This window comes from Ruditapes philippinarum, unplaced genomic scaffold (genome assembly GCF_026571515.1).
Source record: "Ruditapes philippinarum isolate M1 unplaced genomic scaffold, ASM2657151v2 ctg497_1_1_1_1, whole genome shotgun sequence".
NCBI lineage: Eukaryota > Metazoa > Mollusca > Bivalvia > Venerida > Veneridae > Ruditapes > Ruditapes philippinarum.
Genome location: NW_026867165.1, coordinates 15,261 through 30,936, shown reverse-complemented (window position 1 = coordinate 30,936; position 15,676 = coordinate 15,261). Strand labels below are relative to the sequence as shown.

Here is a 15,676-nt window from a genome sequence, read left to right as displayed (position 1 = left end):
TTTCTCATGATCATTGACATATGTGACGTCCTATCACGTGACTATAGCAAAATGTATGTGGCCTAATATTTATAGGGAGTGTCGACCGCCCATAATTTAGTGAGAGCTGCCGACCTTGAGGGCTTTCTTATTGCCCTCGTCGGCGAGCGACTCTTCTGAGGAGAAGGAGGAAAGTGCCAGTGATCGGCATGCTCTTGTTGACATCCGGCTAATGCTAGACCTTTGCGACGACATTCTGCTTCGATTTCTTTCAGCATCTGCCCGTCGGTATCTCGCCTTGTTACGAACTTTTTCCCAGAACCTCTGTTCGGCCTCATCTTGTCGTTGCTTACATTCATTTCTACAAATTATTAAAGAAATTGTGTCAATGGAATGTTTATCAATGTCGTTGAATGATGTAGATTATAAAAATATATTTTTTGTAAATGATATTTATCATATGGAAAATGTGTAATGAGTAAGCGAATGAAATATGATATTTTCTTATCTTAAGATCAGGTGTTCGCTAACACCATTCTTTTGAAGATAAGTTATGAAATTATTTGTACATGTATATGTAATCCAATTGTTGTGAGACAACATTACTGAACTTACTTTTTTCTCTGGTGCTCTCTTGCTAGTACTTTCTTTTTAGAAAGTTTCTCGTTTCTCTTTGCCTCAGCTTTCTCTTGTCGAGTGTCACATCCTAGGCTTATCTGTAAAATATTTTGACAGTAAAATATTACACACAATAAAGGCAATTATCTCTAAATTGTATATAGCTATAGTAATAATATAAAAAAAACATATACAAGTTCAAAGTTTCGAATCTAAGACAGTTGGCTATTCCTTATTTTCCATATAGTGCCATTGTGAAATTTACAGTTATTTCATAAGAAATATAAAGCTTCACCACAATATATTCGTCAATACTTGGTATACTATGTTTTTTCCCCGTTTCTTATCTAGCGTCGATGGATTTAATACAATGAAACATGCTCCAATTTCTACTTTCCACATGCAGATAACGATTTGTAGCAATGTCTGCGGGATTAATACATGGATTAACTATACTGTTTTTTTACATTGGAGATTAAATAAAAAAAAATCATTTAGTTGAGGTCGTAAGGCAAAATTCAAATGTGTTTAACCATTACCATTCTAATTACATATCTTAAGCACAGTTAAATATAAAACTTAAAAAAAATGATACATGTATATAATTTTCAATTATATGTCAGACATATTTCCAGACGGAAACCTACAAATATTAAGTATTTAAAATGGGATTTATACTTATAGGTCCGTCAGCTGTCTTAATTGGCGGCAAAATTGGCTTGATTACTATTGGTTTACAATCTATCTCAATGGCAAAGGACTCTCCGCCACGTGGTTTCCTATGCTCATATTGAACTTAAATATTAGATGGAAATACTATTGCGACTGACTGATCTGAATAAATACAAATGTATTTTCAAAATAAAACCATTCTTGTCTTCACTACAGTACACTGTCGAATATTTTGCGTTTTTTCTCTTTCAATAAAAGTTGACGATGATAACCTTAGAAGCAGGAAACATAATTTATATAATATTTTGAAGTGTCACAAAATGCGAACAAGGCGTGCTTGAGTACTAAGTGTAATTCTTACCTAGCGTTGGTGTGGGGACGCAGCTAGCTATAGCCTTCCTTTTCTTTTCACGGCTTTTCTCCTTCCTTTTAGCAATCCAAGTTGAAATAAAACCAAAACAACTTGGGGCTTCCTCTTCTTGTCATTTCCTTTGTCAGATTCTTGTGAAGTGGTTTTAATATTTTTCTTTTCTTTTCACGGCGCTTCTCCTTCCTTTTAGCAATCCACGTGGAAATAAAACCAAAACAACTTGGGAGCTTCCTCTTCTTCTTTTTCTTGTTGTTTCCTTTGTCAGATTCTTGTGAAGTGGTTTTAATATTTTCCTTTTCTTCTTTTACCACGTGGTCTTTTTTATAAGTGTCTTCACTTTCCTTCACAAAAGAGGAATTCCAATGGATATTGTATTACAAATGTACTGACGCTTTCATTAAAGTATTCAAACATGTACAATTAAAATTCAACAAAACAAATCACATGTTCGCCGATACTATTTGACAAAAAAACTAATGCAAGAACATGACCCGTCATCTGGTAAACAAACAAAGGACAAATTAGATACTTTGAATTTGCAGAGTATCTTAATACACTTATGTTGTTTTGATACAGGTTTGATGATTGCACATTTGAACTTTATTTTAAAAAGACATAACCCACTAATGTACCTATAATATTGAAATAAAAGCATTAGTTAGGATATTTCCATACAAAATGTTATCCTTGTGTTGTGACATATATATTCTCGTGTTTTGGAAGTAATAAGTACTTATTATGCCAAGAACATGGAGAACCCTTAAAAGAATAAACTCAAAATTTACCTTAGTTTCCGCCTCGTTTTTCATTTTCTTGTTTGTACTGTCCACTCCTTTTTTGGTTGATACTACCATTGACTCTATATCATTTTCCTCTTTCTCATCCAAAATTGTACGTATATCATCTGTCAATTCTTCTGTTTCCTTCTTTGGTGTATTTGTTGGCTTTTGTTCCAGCTCTTCTAATTCTTCATCGCTTAAGTCAGAAAAATCGTCGCGATATTTCTCCTCTGCAGCCCTTGGTAAACTCTGTTCCCGCGTAAACTTAAATTGAACTTCTTTAAATGCTCTGTCAGAGGGAACAGAACGAATTCGGGTCTTTGGCGATATCTTGTTAACAAAAAGTTGACTTCTTTTATTTTTCGTTAAGTGACGTCATCATACTGTTGCAAAACATTCGTGACACCTTTGACGTTTAGATTCACATTTTATGAAATCAGTTTTGTATTAACGGCAATTTGACATATCTATAAATGAGAATCGTGTTTTAAAACCACTAGGGTCAGCATTGTTTCTTGTCGTTTGTAGATTAAAGTTTACGAGTAAAAATCGCATTTCATCCGTTGTTCATCTGTTCGTCCGTCCTTCAGTCATTTCTTTATCAATTTCATGTCATCGCATACACACTGACGAGAGTAACGAGAATTGTTCCACAACGAAAGCGCAAGAATGTTTTTCTACGAAAAAAAAAAAACAAACAAGATAAAAACAAGCCAAATACATACTATATTTTCATTTTAAATCTTAAGCATCCGGAGATACACATAATTTGGCAGAGACACACATTTAGCGCAATCAAAGCTGTAATTTTTATTGGTAAAAGTAACTGAGTTTTGATATTTGCAAAAGACGATTTTGAATAATTGTATATGTAAAATGTCTTTTTTTTTGTCTCTAAGTATGGAGGAGAGCTGTGTTCAAATTGTTTTTTTTTATTAATTCAATTACGTATGCATTATTGTTTGAAGTATTTATTCAAGAAAATCATACTTGTATAGTTTATGTTTTATAAATTAAGAATAAAGTATTGCTTCGACCTGAGTATTTATTTGTGTATGTTCCTAACAATTCGACTTGAGTATATATTTGTGCATGTGAATTCTGTGCGAGTGTGGCTCACAGAGGGCGAGAATGTTTACCACAGAATAGCATATTATATACTTTAATTGCTGTTGCTACCTGTTGAACAGGTTTAATTAGTCCCCTACCGGTTTAACCGGAGGGGACTTTAGGTTTACCCTCCATCCGTCTGTCTGTCAGTCAGTCCGTCCACAAACTGGATCAGGTGATAACGCAAAAAGTACTGAAAATATTTTTATGAAACTTGAAATATGGGTAGATGGCAGTCTGGAGATTATGCACATCTTTTTCGTTTCTTCCTTTGTTGAAAATTCTGGTTGCTATGACAACAAATAGCCTGAATTTCAAGATTTCTGATTTAAATTTTTCCAGCTTTTTCACTATAATGTCTTTTTTTTCTTGAGGTGTTTACTTCAAACTTTAAATATAAGTTTCTGGTCATCAACCACATCATATGTGACAAGGTTTACAACTCTAGCACAAAAATTATCAGTATTTCCTCCCTTGAACTTAGATTTTTTTAAAAAGAAATGTTGTCTTTTTTTAATAACTTCTTTATTTCCTAATGTATCTACTTCAAACTTAATATAAATGTTTCTTATTATCACTTAACATTTTTGAGAAGGTTAAATACTCTAGCAAGACTATTTCCAGAATTTTGTCCCCCTTGAACTTAGATTTTTTTTCGAGAAATTGGTATTTTTTTCTCCAACTTCTTCATTCCTTATAGGATTGGATTTACTTTAAAATCCCACATCGTAATAATATGACAAGGTTGTATAAACATAGTTTCCTTACTAGGCTGGGAAACTTAACACATTATATAGACAAACTTAGAACTCAAAAGATATAAGTTCATTCATGTCATTTATTCACTGGTAGAATTGAATGGCCAATGTCCCATCAGAATGTTGCTGGGATTCTAACCGGTAGGGGACTTATGGATTGCTTGCAATACTATAATAATTGCTTGTTGAAGAAGTATTACATTATACTCTTGATATTCTTCTATTATCTTGAGAAAATAAAGAAGAATTTGTCTTATACAAGTTGCGGACGGTTTTTAAAACGGGAAAATATAACCTGACTGACAAATATAATCTTAGCCAATATTAATCTCATCCATTCTATCTTCTCTCGTACATCAAATAAGCAATTTTTTTAACTTATACTATGATACAACTTTGAAGTATATTTACATGTTAACAAATTATTTTTCACTGTTCATTATTAAGTCCATATCGAATGTGGGAAAGAATCTGTATTGGCTGGGTGCCTCGTGATGACATTCTGTAGTCTAGAATGTTGGCCTATTTTCTTTTGACTTACTTGTCTCTTAGGAATGTCAAAATTGTATGAGATGGTTCTTGTGCACTGCACTCCCCCTTATTATGCTTGACCATTGTATGAAATTGTTTTGAATTCCAACCAATAGTTTTCAAGTTATGTTCCGGACAAAGTAAAGTAACAAAGGGAAGTAACTCTGTAATTAGTCAAGATGGAGTTATGGTTCTTGGACAGTGCATTTCCTCTCAATGTGCTTGACCAGTGTATGAAGTTATATTGAATCCAACTATAAGTCTTCAAGTTATGGTCCGGACAAAATAAAGCAATGGAAAAGTAACTAAGGGCAATAACTATGTAATTACTTTAGATAGAGTTATGGTTCTTGTGCACTGCACTTCCCCTTATTATGCTTGACCATTGTATGAAGTTGTTTTGAATTCCAACTAGTAGTTTTCAAGTTTGCTCTACACAAGAAAAAGTAACAAGGGCAATAGCTCTGTAATTAGTCAAGATGGATGTACGAATCTTGTGCACTGCACTTCCTCTCAATGTGCTTGACCATTGTATGAAGTGATATTGAATGCCAACCATTAGTCTTCAAGTTATGCTCCGGACAGGGAAAGTGCAAGACCGCATGACCGACCGACAGACCACCGGGTGACTCCTATATACCCCCCAAACTTCGTTTCGGGGGTATAACAACAACAAAGTTCATTATACTTTATAATCTAACATTTTTTTATTTATATATGCATGTATTAGGAAAACGTGTCAAAATAAGCAATTATCATAGTATTGCAAGCAATCCATAAGTCATCTACCGGTTAGAACCCCAGCAACATTCTGATGGGCCATTTGGCCATTCAATTTTACCAGTGAATGAATGACATGAATGAACTTAAATCTTTTGAGTTCTATGTGTCTATATCACAGTAATGTGTTAAGTTTCCCTGCCTAGTAAAGAAATTATATTTATACAACCTTGTCATATGGGGATTTTAAAGTAAAAACTATAAGGAATAAGAAGTTGGAGTAAAAATACAAATTTCTCGAAAAAAATCTAAGTTCAAGGGGGACATAATTCTGGAAAAAGTCTTGCTAGAGTATTTAACTTTCTCAAAAATGTTGAGTGATAATTAGAAACATATATATAAAGTTTGAAGTAGATACATGAGGAAATAAAGTAGTTATTTAAAAAAGAATTTTTTTTTTTTCATAAAAATTCTAAGTTCAAGGGAGGTAATACTGATAATTTTTATGCTAGAGTTGTAAACCTTGTCACATATGATGTGGTTGATAACCAAAAACTTGTATTTAAAGTTTGAAGTAAACACCGTAAGAAAAAAAGAACTTATAGTGAAAAAGCTGAAAAAGTTAAATCAGAAATCTTAAAATTAAGTCTATTTGATGCCATAGCAACCAGAATTTTCAACATAGGAAGAAAAGAAAAAGACTTGCATAATATCCAGGCTGTCATCTACCCATTTTTAAAGTTTCATAAAAAAAATTCTGTACATTTTGAGTTATCACTGGATCCAGTTTATGTGTTAAATTTGCCATATTTTCAGAATATTTGTTGCCTTAGCAACCAGAATTTTCAACATAGGAAGAAAAGAAAAAGACGTGCATAATCTCCATACTGTTATCTATCCATATATCAAGTTTCATAAAAATATTTTCAGTACTTTTGAGTTCGGGAAGACTTTTTACGGCCGCCACATGGCACAAATAACACTGATGTGACCATAAAATAGAGAAAAACTCATCAAAAAGTCATAACTCAACAAACAGAACCATATCGGGCCGATATCGAAAGGATGATGGTATATCGGCAGGGGTTTGCCGATGTAGGACCGATATCGGCCGGACATCCATGTGACGCAAATGATTTGTTTTTGTCTCTTAATACAAAAAAAAAAATCCAAAAAAGTTAATAAAGTTCTGATTCAGAATTGCTACATATGTATTTTAATGCTGTTTGAAAAATTTGGATATAACTATTTGAAACCTTAAGGCACAGGGGAAGGGGTCATGAGACCCGGGGAAGGGGGATAAATAAAAACTAGGGGCAAAGGGGAAGATACTTACCGTAGAAGAGAAAGCAACAAGAGACACAAAAGTATCTACGAAACAGTGTAAAACAACATAGACAAACATCTGAGGAACACAGAGGGGCGCCGCCTTTGAACGGTCAGCAGCATAAATACTGCTAAATAAATCAGTTTTGTCTTAACGGCAATTTGACATATTTATAGATGAGAATCGTGTTTTAAAACCAATATCAGCATTGTTTGTTGCCGTTTGCATAGAAGTTTACCAGTGAAAATCGCATTTCATCCTTTGTTCATCCGTTCGTCCATCCTTCAGTCATCAGAAAGAAAACAACAATTTGGTATGAAAGTGGTATGAAAATGAATATTTTATGTGTGGCGGTAGCCAGAAGTTCCGTATAATAATTTTCATTCCACAATATGAAAAAAAAATTCTGTACTTATAAAAAAAACGTGAATTTTCTGTTTATTATATACCTTTTTTTCTATTGGAAAGACTTTTCCTTAAATTCTCTGAACTGGTAGAATTAAGGAGACAGTAGTCCAGCAAGAGACAAGTGAAAATATTATTCACTGCAGTGAAAAAAATAACTTTTTACAGTGAAAATACGAAAAATGAAAAAATGCATTTATTTAATATTAAAATATTTTTCGTTAGAGTGAAATGTTGAATATATTTTTACGAAATATGATAACATTCCATATATTTTCACGAGCCGGAATGGCGAGTGAAATATATAGGATTTTATCATGTTAAGTAAAACTGTATTCCATACTTCTCCAAAAACTAAAATATACCCTTTTATTTAATTTCACAAATACACCTATTTCTTACGTAGTTGCAATTGTACTCAGAAGCCCGTTCGTGCCTGAAAAAATGAACGGAACGGCACCTGAGTAAAGCTGGAAAGTCGCGATATGGCCTCGGTGTGACGTAAAACCCAGTCAAACAATCATCAAACAACTATGTAATTTTACAATATGTAATGCTTCATTAAAAAAATCTCATTAAATGCGTTTTTATACCTACTTTTTAACAATTTTAAAAACTTGATTTGCGATTCTTTATTACAAACCGTTTCATGTTTGTTGTGAACTGCAAAATGCTTATCACAATATACCTTCCACTTATAGCTGTACAGGCTAAAGCTAAGGAAAGCAATATTTCGATTTTTTGTATGTGCACAGTCCGTTTTCTACTGTCCTAAAACAGTATTTCATTGGTATTGCTAGCTCGAGGGTAAATGTTTCGTCTTTGGATGACAAATTAGAGAAAAAAGAATCCCTTAAGAACGTAAAAACGGCAAAATAGAAGATGCATTAGGCTCGGTTTCACTCCCCTGGCAAGTTTCAAAAGCATTTATTTCCATGAATTTAATACTTTTAGAACCTTGCAGGTTTTTTTCAAAATTTGGCGATTTAGCTCAATTTCAAGCATATATTCTGAAGAAAATAAATACTGTCAGAATATTCAAATACATGCACTGAAATAATAGTTCTATGCTGAAGATTTCTACCAATTTTCAAAGCGCTTTGTTATTAAACAAAGTCGCAGGCAAGTTTTAAAAAACATGTACAAACCGTGGTAATATTACGCCCGTGTGATTATAACGCGACACCGGAACTGGAAAATACCAAACTCCGCGCACAGGTTACCACAAATCACGTGATGATGGTCTTATCACATGATTGTGTAAAAATGGCGTATACGCCAATGAAATCTTTGAAACTTCTTCATGTTGGTCGAACTACTTGTAAAAATACCAGTTTAGTTGATTATGTTTTACTTTCCCCATGTGTTTTTCCAAATATTGTTGATTTTGAAATTTGCGATTTTGACCCCATTTTATCGGATATTCATAATAGCATTTCTTTTTGTATTAAGTTTTGATTCTATTTTATGTTTAACACAAAATAGTTCATGTGTCACTGATATTCATGACAGTGGTGCTTACTGTTAAAAAACCCATATGGGATAAAAGCTTTGAATGATGTGTTTTAAAAATAGTTTGATTTAGACAGTGTTTTCTGTATTACAAGTAGAACTCTCAGAATTGTTGACAAGTAAAACTTATTGTGATAATACTATTAATAACTTTACTGAGAAATTTCTCAAAACTATTTTAATGCTGTTGATAGCTGTCACTTGATTATTGATGTGAAAAATACTGTACAAAAAAGTACTAAAAGACGTAAGAAATCACGTCAGAAAGAGTGGTTTGATGATGATTGTAAAGTAGCAAAAAGAACATACTTGTCAGATTAAGAATTATTATAGAAGAAATAAGACTGGATACTAACTTCCAATCAATGGTGTCTAGTGGAAAATCTTTATAAAAAAGATGATAAACAAGAAAATTAAGTCTTATCAAGATAATATTAATAAACGGATACTTGGTTAAAGTCGTCAGACCCAAAAGCTTTTTTGGAATTTGGTTAAATAGATACTGCACGGATAGCAGGGATACTGTTAATAATATTTCAAAAGAAGTCTTTTTTGAACATTTTGTTAAATTAAATGAATCTGATCTAGATATTGACAATTTAGATGATTTAGATCTTGAGAATGTAAGTTGTAATAATAGCTTCTTAAATTTTTTTTAATGCAGAAATAACTATTGAGGAAATTAAAAAAGTTGTAAAAAAAAAAAATAATAATAATAAAAGTCCTTCTGTGTTTGATAATATATTAAATGAATATCTAAAAAATGTAAATAATGAATCTGTTTTAAATGTTATTTGTTTATTGTTTAATGTTATTTTGGATTCAGGTATTTTTCCTGATATTTGGAGTCAGGGTATTATTAATCCTATATATAAAAATAAGGGTGACAAATCTGATCCCAACAATTATAGAGGGATTACCATTTTAAGTTGTTTTGGCAAATTATTTACCAATATACTAAATAAGAGACTGAATGAGTATTTGGAATGCCACAATTTACTTAACGAAGAACAAGCTGGGTTCAGATCACAATATGGTACCACTGATCATATGTTTTCCTTAAAGATGTTAATTGATTATTATTTAAGTTGTAATAAAAAAGCTTTTTACTTTGCATTTGTTGACATATAGGAAGGCATTTGATTCTGTTAATCGACTTCATTTATGGCACACAAATTTTTGTCACATAATATTGATGGTAAGTGTCTTGGTATAATCCACAATATGTACAGTAAGGCTAAATCTTTGTGTAAAGTAAAACTGTGAGTTGACTAGTTTCTTTAGTAGTTTTTTACCGGTGTACGTCAAGGTGAAAATCTTTCACCAATTTTTGTTTTCTATCTTTTTGAACGATTTGTCAGAATTTGTATCTAATAAATATACAGGACTTGTAAATATCTCTAACGCAACTCGGGAATGTCTTAGTGACGATGTCATTGATGTTTATGTTAAATTTGTTTCTTTTTGTTATATTGCTGATGATACAGTGCTTTTAGCAGAAAGCAAAACTGATTTGCAAGATGCCTTAAATGCTATGAGTGAGTGCTGTAATATATGGAATCTTTGTTGTAAATGAAGCTAAGACTAAAGTAGTGGTTTTTAGTAAGTCAAAACCTAAGGATGACTTTGATTTCATGTTACAATGGTAAAAAGCTTTTGATTTGGTAGATAACTTTACTTACCTTTGGAGTACTTTTTTAATTATAATGGTAAATTTTTTGAAATAAAAAAAAATTCTTGTTAAAATTTTTTTATGCAACTACATTTATTTAACTCTATGCGTTGTACCTATCCTTCTTTATTATGGAAGTGAAGTTTGGGGATTCGAACAAGTTCAAAATTCTAGAGAAATTTCAGTTTATTTTTGTAAATTTATTTTGAATTTTAAAAGCTTCACACCTAATTGCTATGGTTTATGGTGAGTTAGGCAGTATTTCCCATTGCCTTACAAGTGAAAGCAAGAGTTTCTGTGTTTCTGGAGTAAAATTATAAATGCTAAGGAAAATAAGATATGTAAACTTCTTTATAAAAACAAGTTTTGTCTTTGTCCTCTAGCAAGTATTGTTAATTTTCTTAAATGGATAAATTTTGTGAAAGAAACACTTAGTAATCCTTGGCATGTCAGAATATTTTCATTTACAGAAGGTAGATCAATATTAATCACTTTAAAAATATTGTGAAGCTTTAGACTACAATGATCAATTTTTACAATTATTTGGCATGAGTTTACTATGATTTACATCCTCTTAAGTGTTTAGTTGTATCGTACATATAAAAATACTCATTGTTTTTGAAAAATATCTAGATGTAACTTCCTTATTGAACATAGGCAAATATTTATGTTAAATTTTACCCTATTACCAATCGAAAAAGGCAGGACCATTTGGCAAATTGATCATAATAATAGGGTCTGTTCCTTAATGTTCCGTATCAAGCTATTTGGTGATGAATTTCACTACATATTTGAATGTTTCGTACTTTAATGACATAAAGACGTAATCTCTTCTTCCCAGGTTTTACCAAAAAATATTCTACCAAAATTATCTTTATTTTGTAAAAACATTATGTTAAAATTTAGATAACTAATACTTCTCATTCTCCGTTCCCATTTGTTACAATATAAAATACATGTTATATTGAATTCAGTACTTGAAATGAACAATATGATCTCCTTTTTGTTTATTTAGCTAGTCATAATTGTATTTTTATATTGTGATATTAGTGGTTTTTGACTGTTATTTTTCTGTTTGTTTGTTGTTATAACCAGTTGCATATTATACATGTATGCCTTGGTTTAATAAAAACTGAAACTGAAAAAATGTTTTTTTCTGTAATAAACAGCGACATTTAATCTTGAACTCTGGTCTCAAATATGTCGATATGATTGAAAAAAAAAAAGATTTTTGTAAAGCGTAGAGACGAAATTAATAATTACTTGAATGATTTCTCTTTCGAGAGGGGTCATTGTTTTGGAAATAAACGGTGCGGTATTAAAATTTTTAAAAATTATTTTCATAATATTTATATGTTTCCAAAATTATTTTTTGTCTTAGTTCACATCTAACACCTATCGGTCTCGAAACATTAGCAAAACCGTGTTTACTTTTTAAAGCAGCACGCCTCCAGATTCATGCTAATTTTCATGAAAATTTTGAAAATGTATTTGAATGTATAATATTGTGAAATAACCAAAATGAAGCAATTTACACATTATCAATGGCACTTACAACCATGTAAATTACTAAAAAATGGTCAAAATATGCATAAATAGCCGTTACTGCGTTAGTAACGCAGTAGAAATATACTTGTAAATACCGAAAAATCAATCATTAACCGCACATAACATGTAAAATATTACTTGAATCTTGAATCATTTTACTTTTCCTAAAATCTTATAACATATTTCTCAAGTTTGATTTTATTGAAATATTTTGACTCATCTTGAGGCATGCAGCTTTAAAATAAATAAAAAAATTGAAAAACTTCATATCGTCAAAAATCTTGACTGGCAGAGATCTAATCCTGTAAGGGGAGATCACTGCGTAGGTTTCAAGGTTTCAAGGTTTATTTGAATACGTCAGGGCCCATATGGGCATGTGACAACATAAAACAGTACATACATACAAAATAATACAAAATGCCAAAAATATGTAAAAACAAAATACTACAAAATGGCAAATTATAAATACTACAAAATGGCAAATTATAAATGGTCATACAACTCCATGATGTAATAAAATTACAGTTATAATTGACTGATAATGGAGGATGAGAGAGAAAAGTCAAAAATCATTGCGAGAAAAAACAAAAAGAAAAGACATAAATCTAATAAGCTAACAGGAGATTGGGAAAATACATGATACCACCTACAGTTTAAACTAGTCAGGGGAAAGAACTAAAACATTACGTTTTGTAAAGTCTATACAGATAACCCTCCCCTGGGGAAAATTCATTTCCAGGATGATACATCGAAATGGCACTATGTGACGTCATATAAGGCTTTACTGAGGTATAATGATAGTTATTATCAGCCATTTAAGTATTTAAAAATAGCTTGCACTCGATTTAATATAATATTTCAATGGCGAAGATGCTGGTAATATATATGATTTCCTCCCAAATGAAAAACAATTAAATGAGCTTTAGATTAAGCAACCAGAATAAAGGTCTGTATCCATTCTTAAGTCACCATCACCAAGTAATTTCACTATTCCGGGGTATTTTGCAGAATTGTCGCCTATTTTTTAAAAAAAAATAAATTAATAAATATACAAACTTAACCATGTTAAATGATGATGTTTGACAGTGTTGAGTTGGTTTAATATACAAAGGGTGACTATTTTATAATGATCTATGACACTATTACCTGTTTCAAAAGAGTGATCTTGTTTTTCTGTCAGAATATTAATCACTTTCAGAGAATTTCTGCCATCGTCGGCAGCCTAGAAAATACATTTCTGTCTACAACGGAGACCTCCAAAATACACTTTTGCCTACAATGGCAGCCTCTAAAATACATTTTTGCCTTTAATGGCAGCCTTAAAAATATATTTCTGCAATCATCGGTTGTCGCGAAAATACGTTTTTGCCATTGGCGACAGCCTCAAAAAATCATTTATGCCTACAACGGCAACTTCGAAATTACATTTCTACCATAGGCGACAGCCTCGAAAATACAGTTTTGTCTACAACCCTCGAAAATACATTTGTATTGGCGACAGCCTCGAAAATACACTTCTGCCTACAACGGCAACCTCGAAAATACATTTCTGCCATCATCGGCATTTTTGCCATTGGCGACAGACTCAAAAAATCATTTATGCCTACAACGGCAACTTTGAAATTACATTTATACCATTGGCGACAGCTTCGAAAATACAGCTTTGCCTACAACACTCGAAAATACATTTCTATTGGCGACAGCCTCGAAAATACATTTCTGCCTACAACGGCAACCGCGGAAATACATTTCTACAATTCGTGACAGTTAGATTCATTGCCCATTGCGTTGCAACACTTTTCAATCAGATTGGGCTAAAAATACCTCAAAAATACGATATTGAATTCATTTCTAAGTACATGTATAGTTCTTTGTTATCTTTTGCATATCTTTCTGTTTAACTGCCGGAGCTGATATGTTTAAGAAATTCAAATTTTATGTTTTTAAGCTTTTGGACCTCAGTGGAGTGCCTTTAATGAGATTTCATTCAATTTTAAATAATACCATTGACTGGTGATGCAGTTTTATTAAACAGTTGGAAATGAAAATTATGCGATCTTCATGAAAGTTTGCAGGCACTGACGTTGTTGTTGGCATAATGTGAATAACGGTTCAACATCCAACGCTTTCCAATATAGCTGAGTTATCATAGGCCTAGAGTAAATTTATCGGGATTTTACACGAGTGAATATTTTTTAGGATATAGGCGCGTAATCACAGCATTAACTGTTTTAGAAACCTATGAGAGTCATATAAAAGTTGGAACAATTACCTTTCTATTACACAGTAAAAACCCTGAAAGTCGGCCAGAAGTCCGTTTTGTTTTAAAAGATTCCGTTTTTTCTCGTTTAGTGCAAACATATCAATTTACTTGGGAAGTATGTGCCTCTTTTGATGGAATAGTATTAAAGTGTCACATTGAAAGTTCAATGATAACCGCCGTATGGACCCGTCTGCGGATGTTTTAATTAAATTCAAAATTCTAAAATGTCGAATTCTGCGTTAGCAGGTGCTAGGGGCGCAGGTGGTAGCTAACATTTTCTAGTACCGTCCATGAACAATCTGTCAATACAAACCATGCTGTAAAGGAGAACTTCCGAACAAATGCATTGGCTAATCCGCAACGGAATCAGGTGTTTGAACGGCTAGCATCACTAGCATCAGAAAACTTTTTTTTGGCGAAATTTCATGCACAAATCGCCGATGTTGTATATTTTGAATAAATTTACGTTTAATGAGCCCTAGTTGATCTATGTAAGAAATTCATTCTTTCCTTCTTTTGGCCTTTTGACCTCAGTGGAGTTCATTAAAACAACCCCATTAATTTGTCTGGTTCTATGGGTCTATTCAGAACACTGTTCATATATGCCAATGGTAAACTGATATTTACTTTTTTACGTATACGCATCATCATAATATTATAATAATTTGCAGTAACATCACTAAAATCTTGTTATTTTTTTGCCCTTTTGATACTTTGAAATGACAATCTAGTTAATCCAAACGTGCTTAAACAGTTCCAAATTCAATAACGCCTTGTCAATATTACCAAAACAAAAAAAAGTCAAAATTGACTATGCGACCACGTGTATTAAGCGACTTTTGTCTATTGCGTCCCCTTTAAATCATTTTCTATCTATATACTTTAATGTATGACGACCGTTTATTAGTCAGCATATTGAGATCAATCTTTCATCAAACGACCACCTTTACCTGTCAAATGTTTGTGTTTTTAGAGAACGCCGCCTCGTGATGTCACAAGTGTCAACTGTATAAATATGTGAAAATCGTTTAAATGGAGTTAAGTATACGCCTGACGTGTATTATCCAATAATATTGATAGAACATTGCAACGCTTCATACACGTTTGACTGTAATTTGGATAATATTTTTCATTGTATACAATTTCATATATTCACGACTATATTCGTTTAAGACAGAGAAATATTAACAGTAAAATACTTAACGCACATTCTACATGCGTTAGCAATATAAAAATCAATCAATTGATCGATCGATCAATCAATCAATCAAACAATCGATCAAGCAATCAATCAATCGATCAAGCAATCAATCAATCAATCAATCAAAAACGAATTTATTATGTACAAAAAGGTACAACCTAATGACAATTACCAAAGTACTCGGTGCCTTAAAGGAAGGCAGAGCAACAAG

The 15,676-nt window shown here is 32.1% G+C and overlaps 1 protein-coding gene across 1 annotated transcript; it reads right to left on the bottom strand.

Moving 5' to 3' along the window:
- Nucleotides 1-96: 96 nt before the first annotated feature.
- Nucleotides 97-13,566, bottom strand: LOC132735089 (uncharacterized protein DDB_G0286299-like). The gene is made up of 4 exons (XM_060721989.1): nucleotides 13,486-13,566; nucleotides 2,425-2,748; nucleotides 595-695; nucleotides 97-340 (listed from the first exon to the last, which is right to left on the bottom strand). The coding sequence occupies exons 1-4, from the start codon at nucleotides 13,564-13,566 to the stop codon at nucleotides 97-99; spliced, it is 750 nt and encodes a 249-aa protein (XP_060577972.1).
- Between the last annotated feature and the right edge of the window lie 2,110 nt (nucleotides 13,567-15,676).

Excerpts from the sequence above, each read along its gene's own strand:
- LOC132735089 (XM_060721989.1), bottom strand. The coding sequence starts at position 13,566 with ATGCCGATGATGGCAGAAATGTATTTTCGAGGTTGCCGTTGTAGGCAG. Across the intron at positions 2,749-13,485 it reads AGGCTGTCGCCAATACAAAT|ATATCGCCAAAGACCCGAAT; the intron begins GTATTTTCGAGG and ends TTTGTTAACAAG. Across the intron at positions 341-594 it reads AGAGAGCACCAGAGAAAAAA|AAATGAATGTAAGCAACGAC; the intron begins GTAAGTTCAGTA and ends AATAATTTGTAG.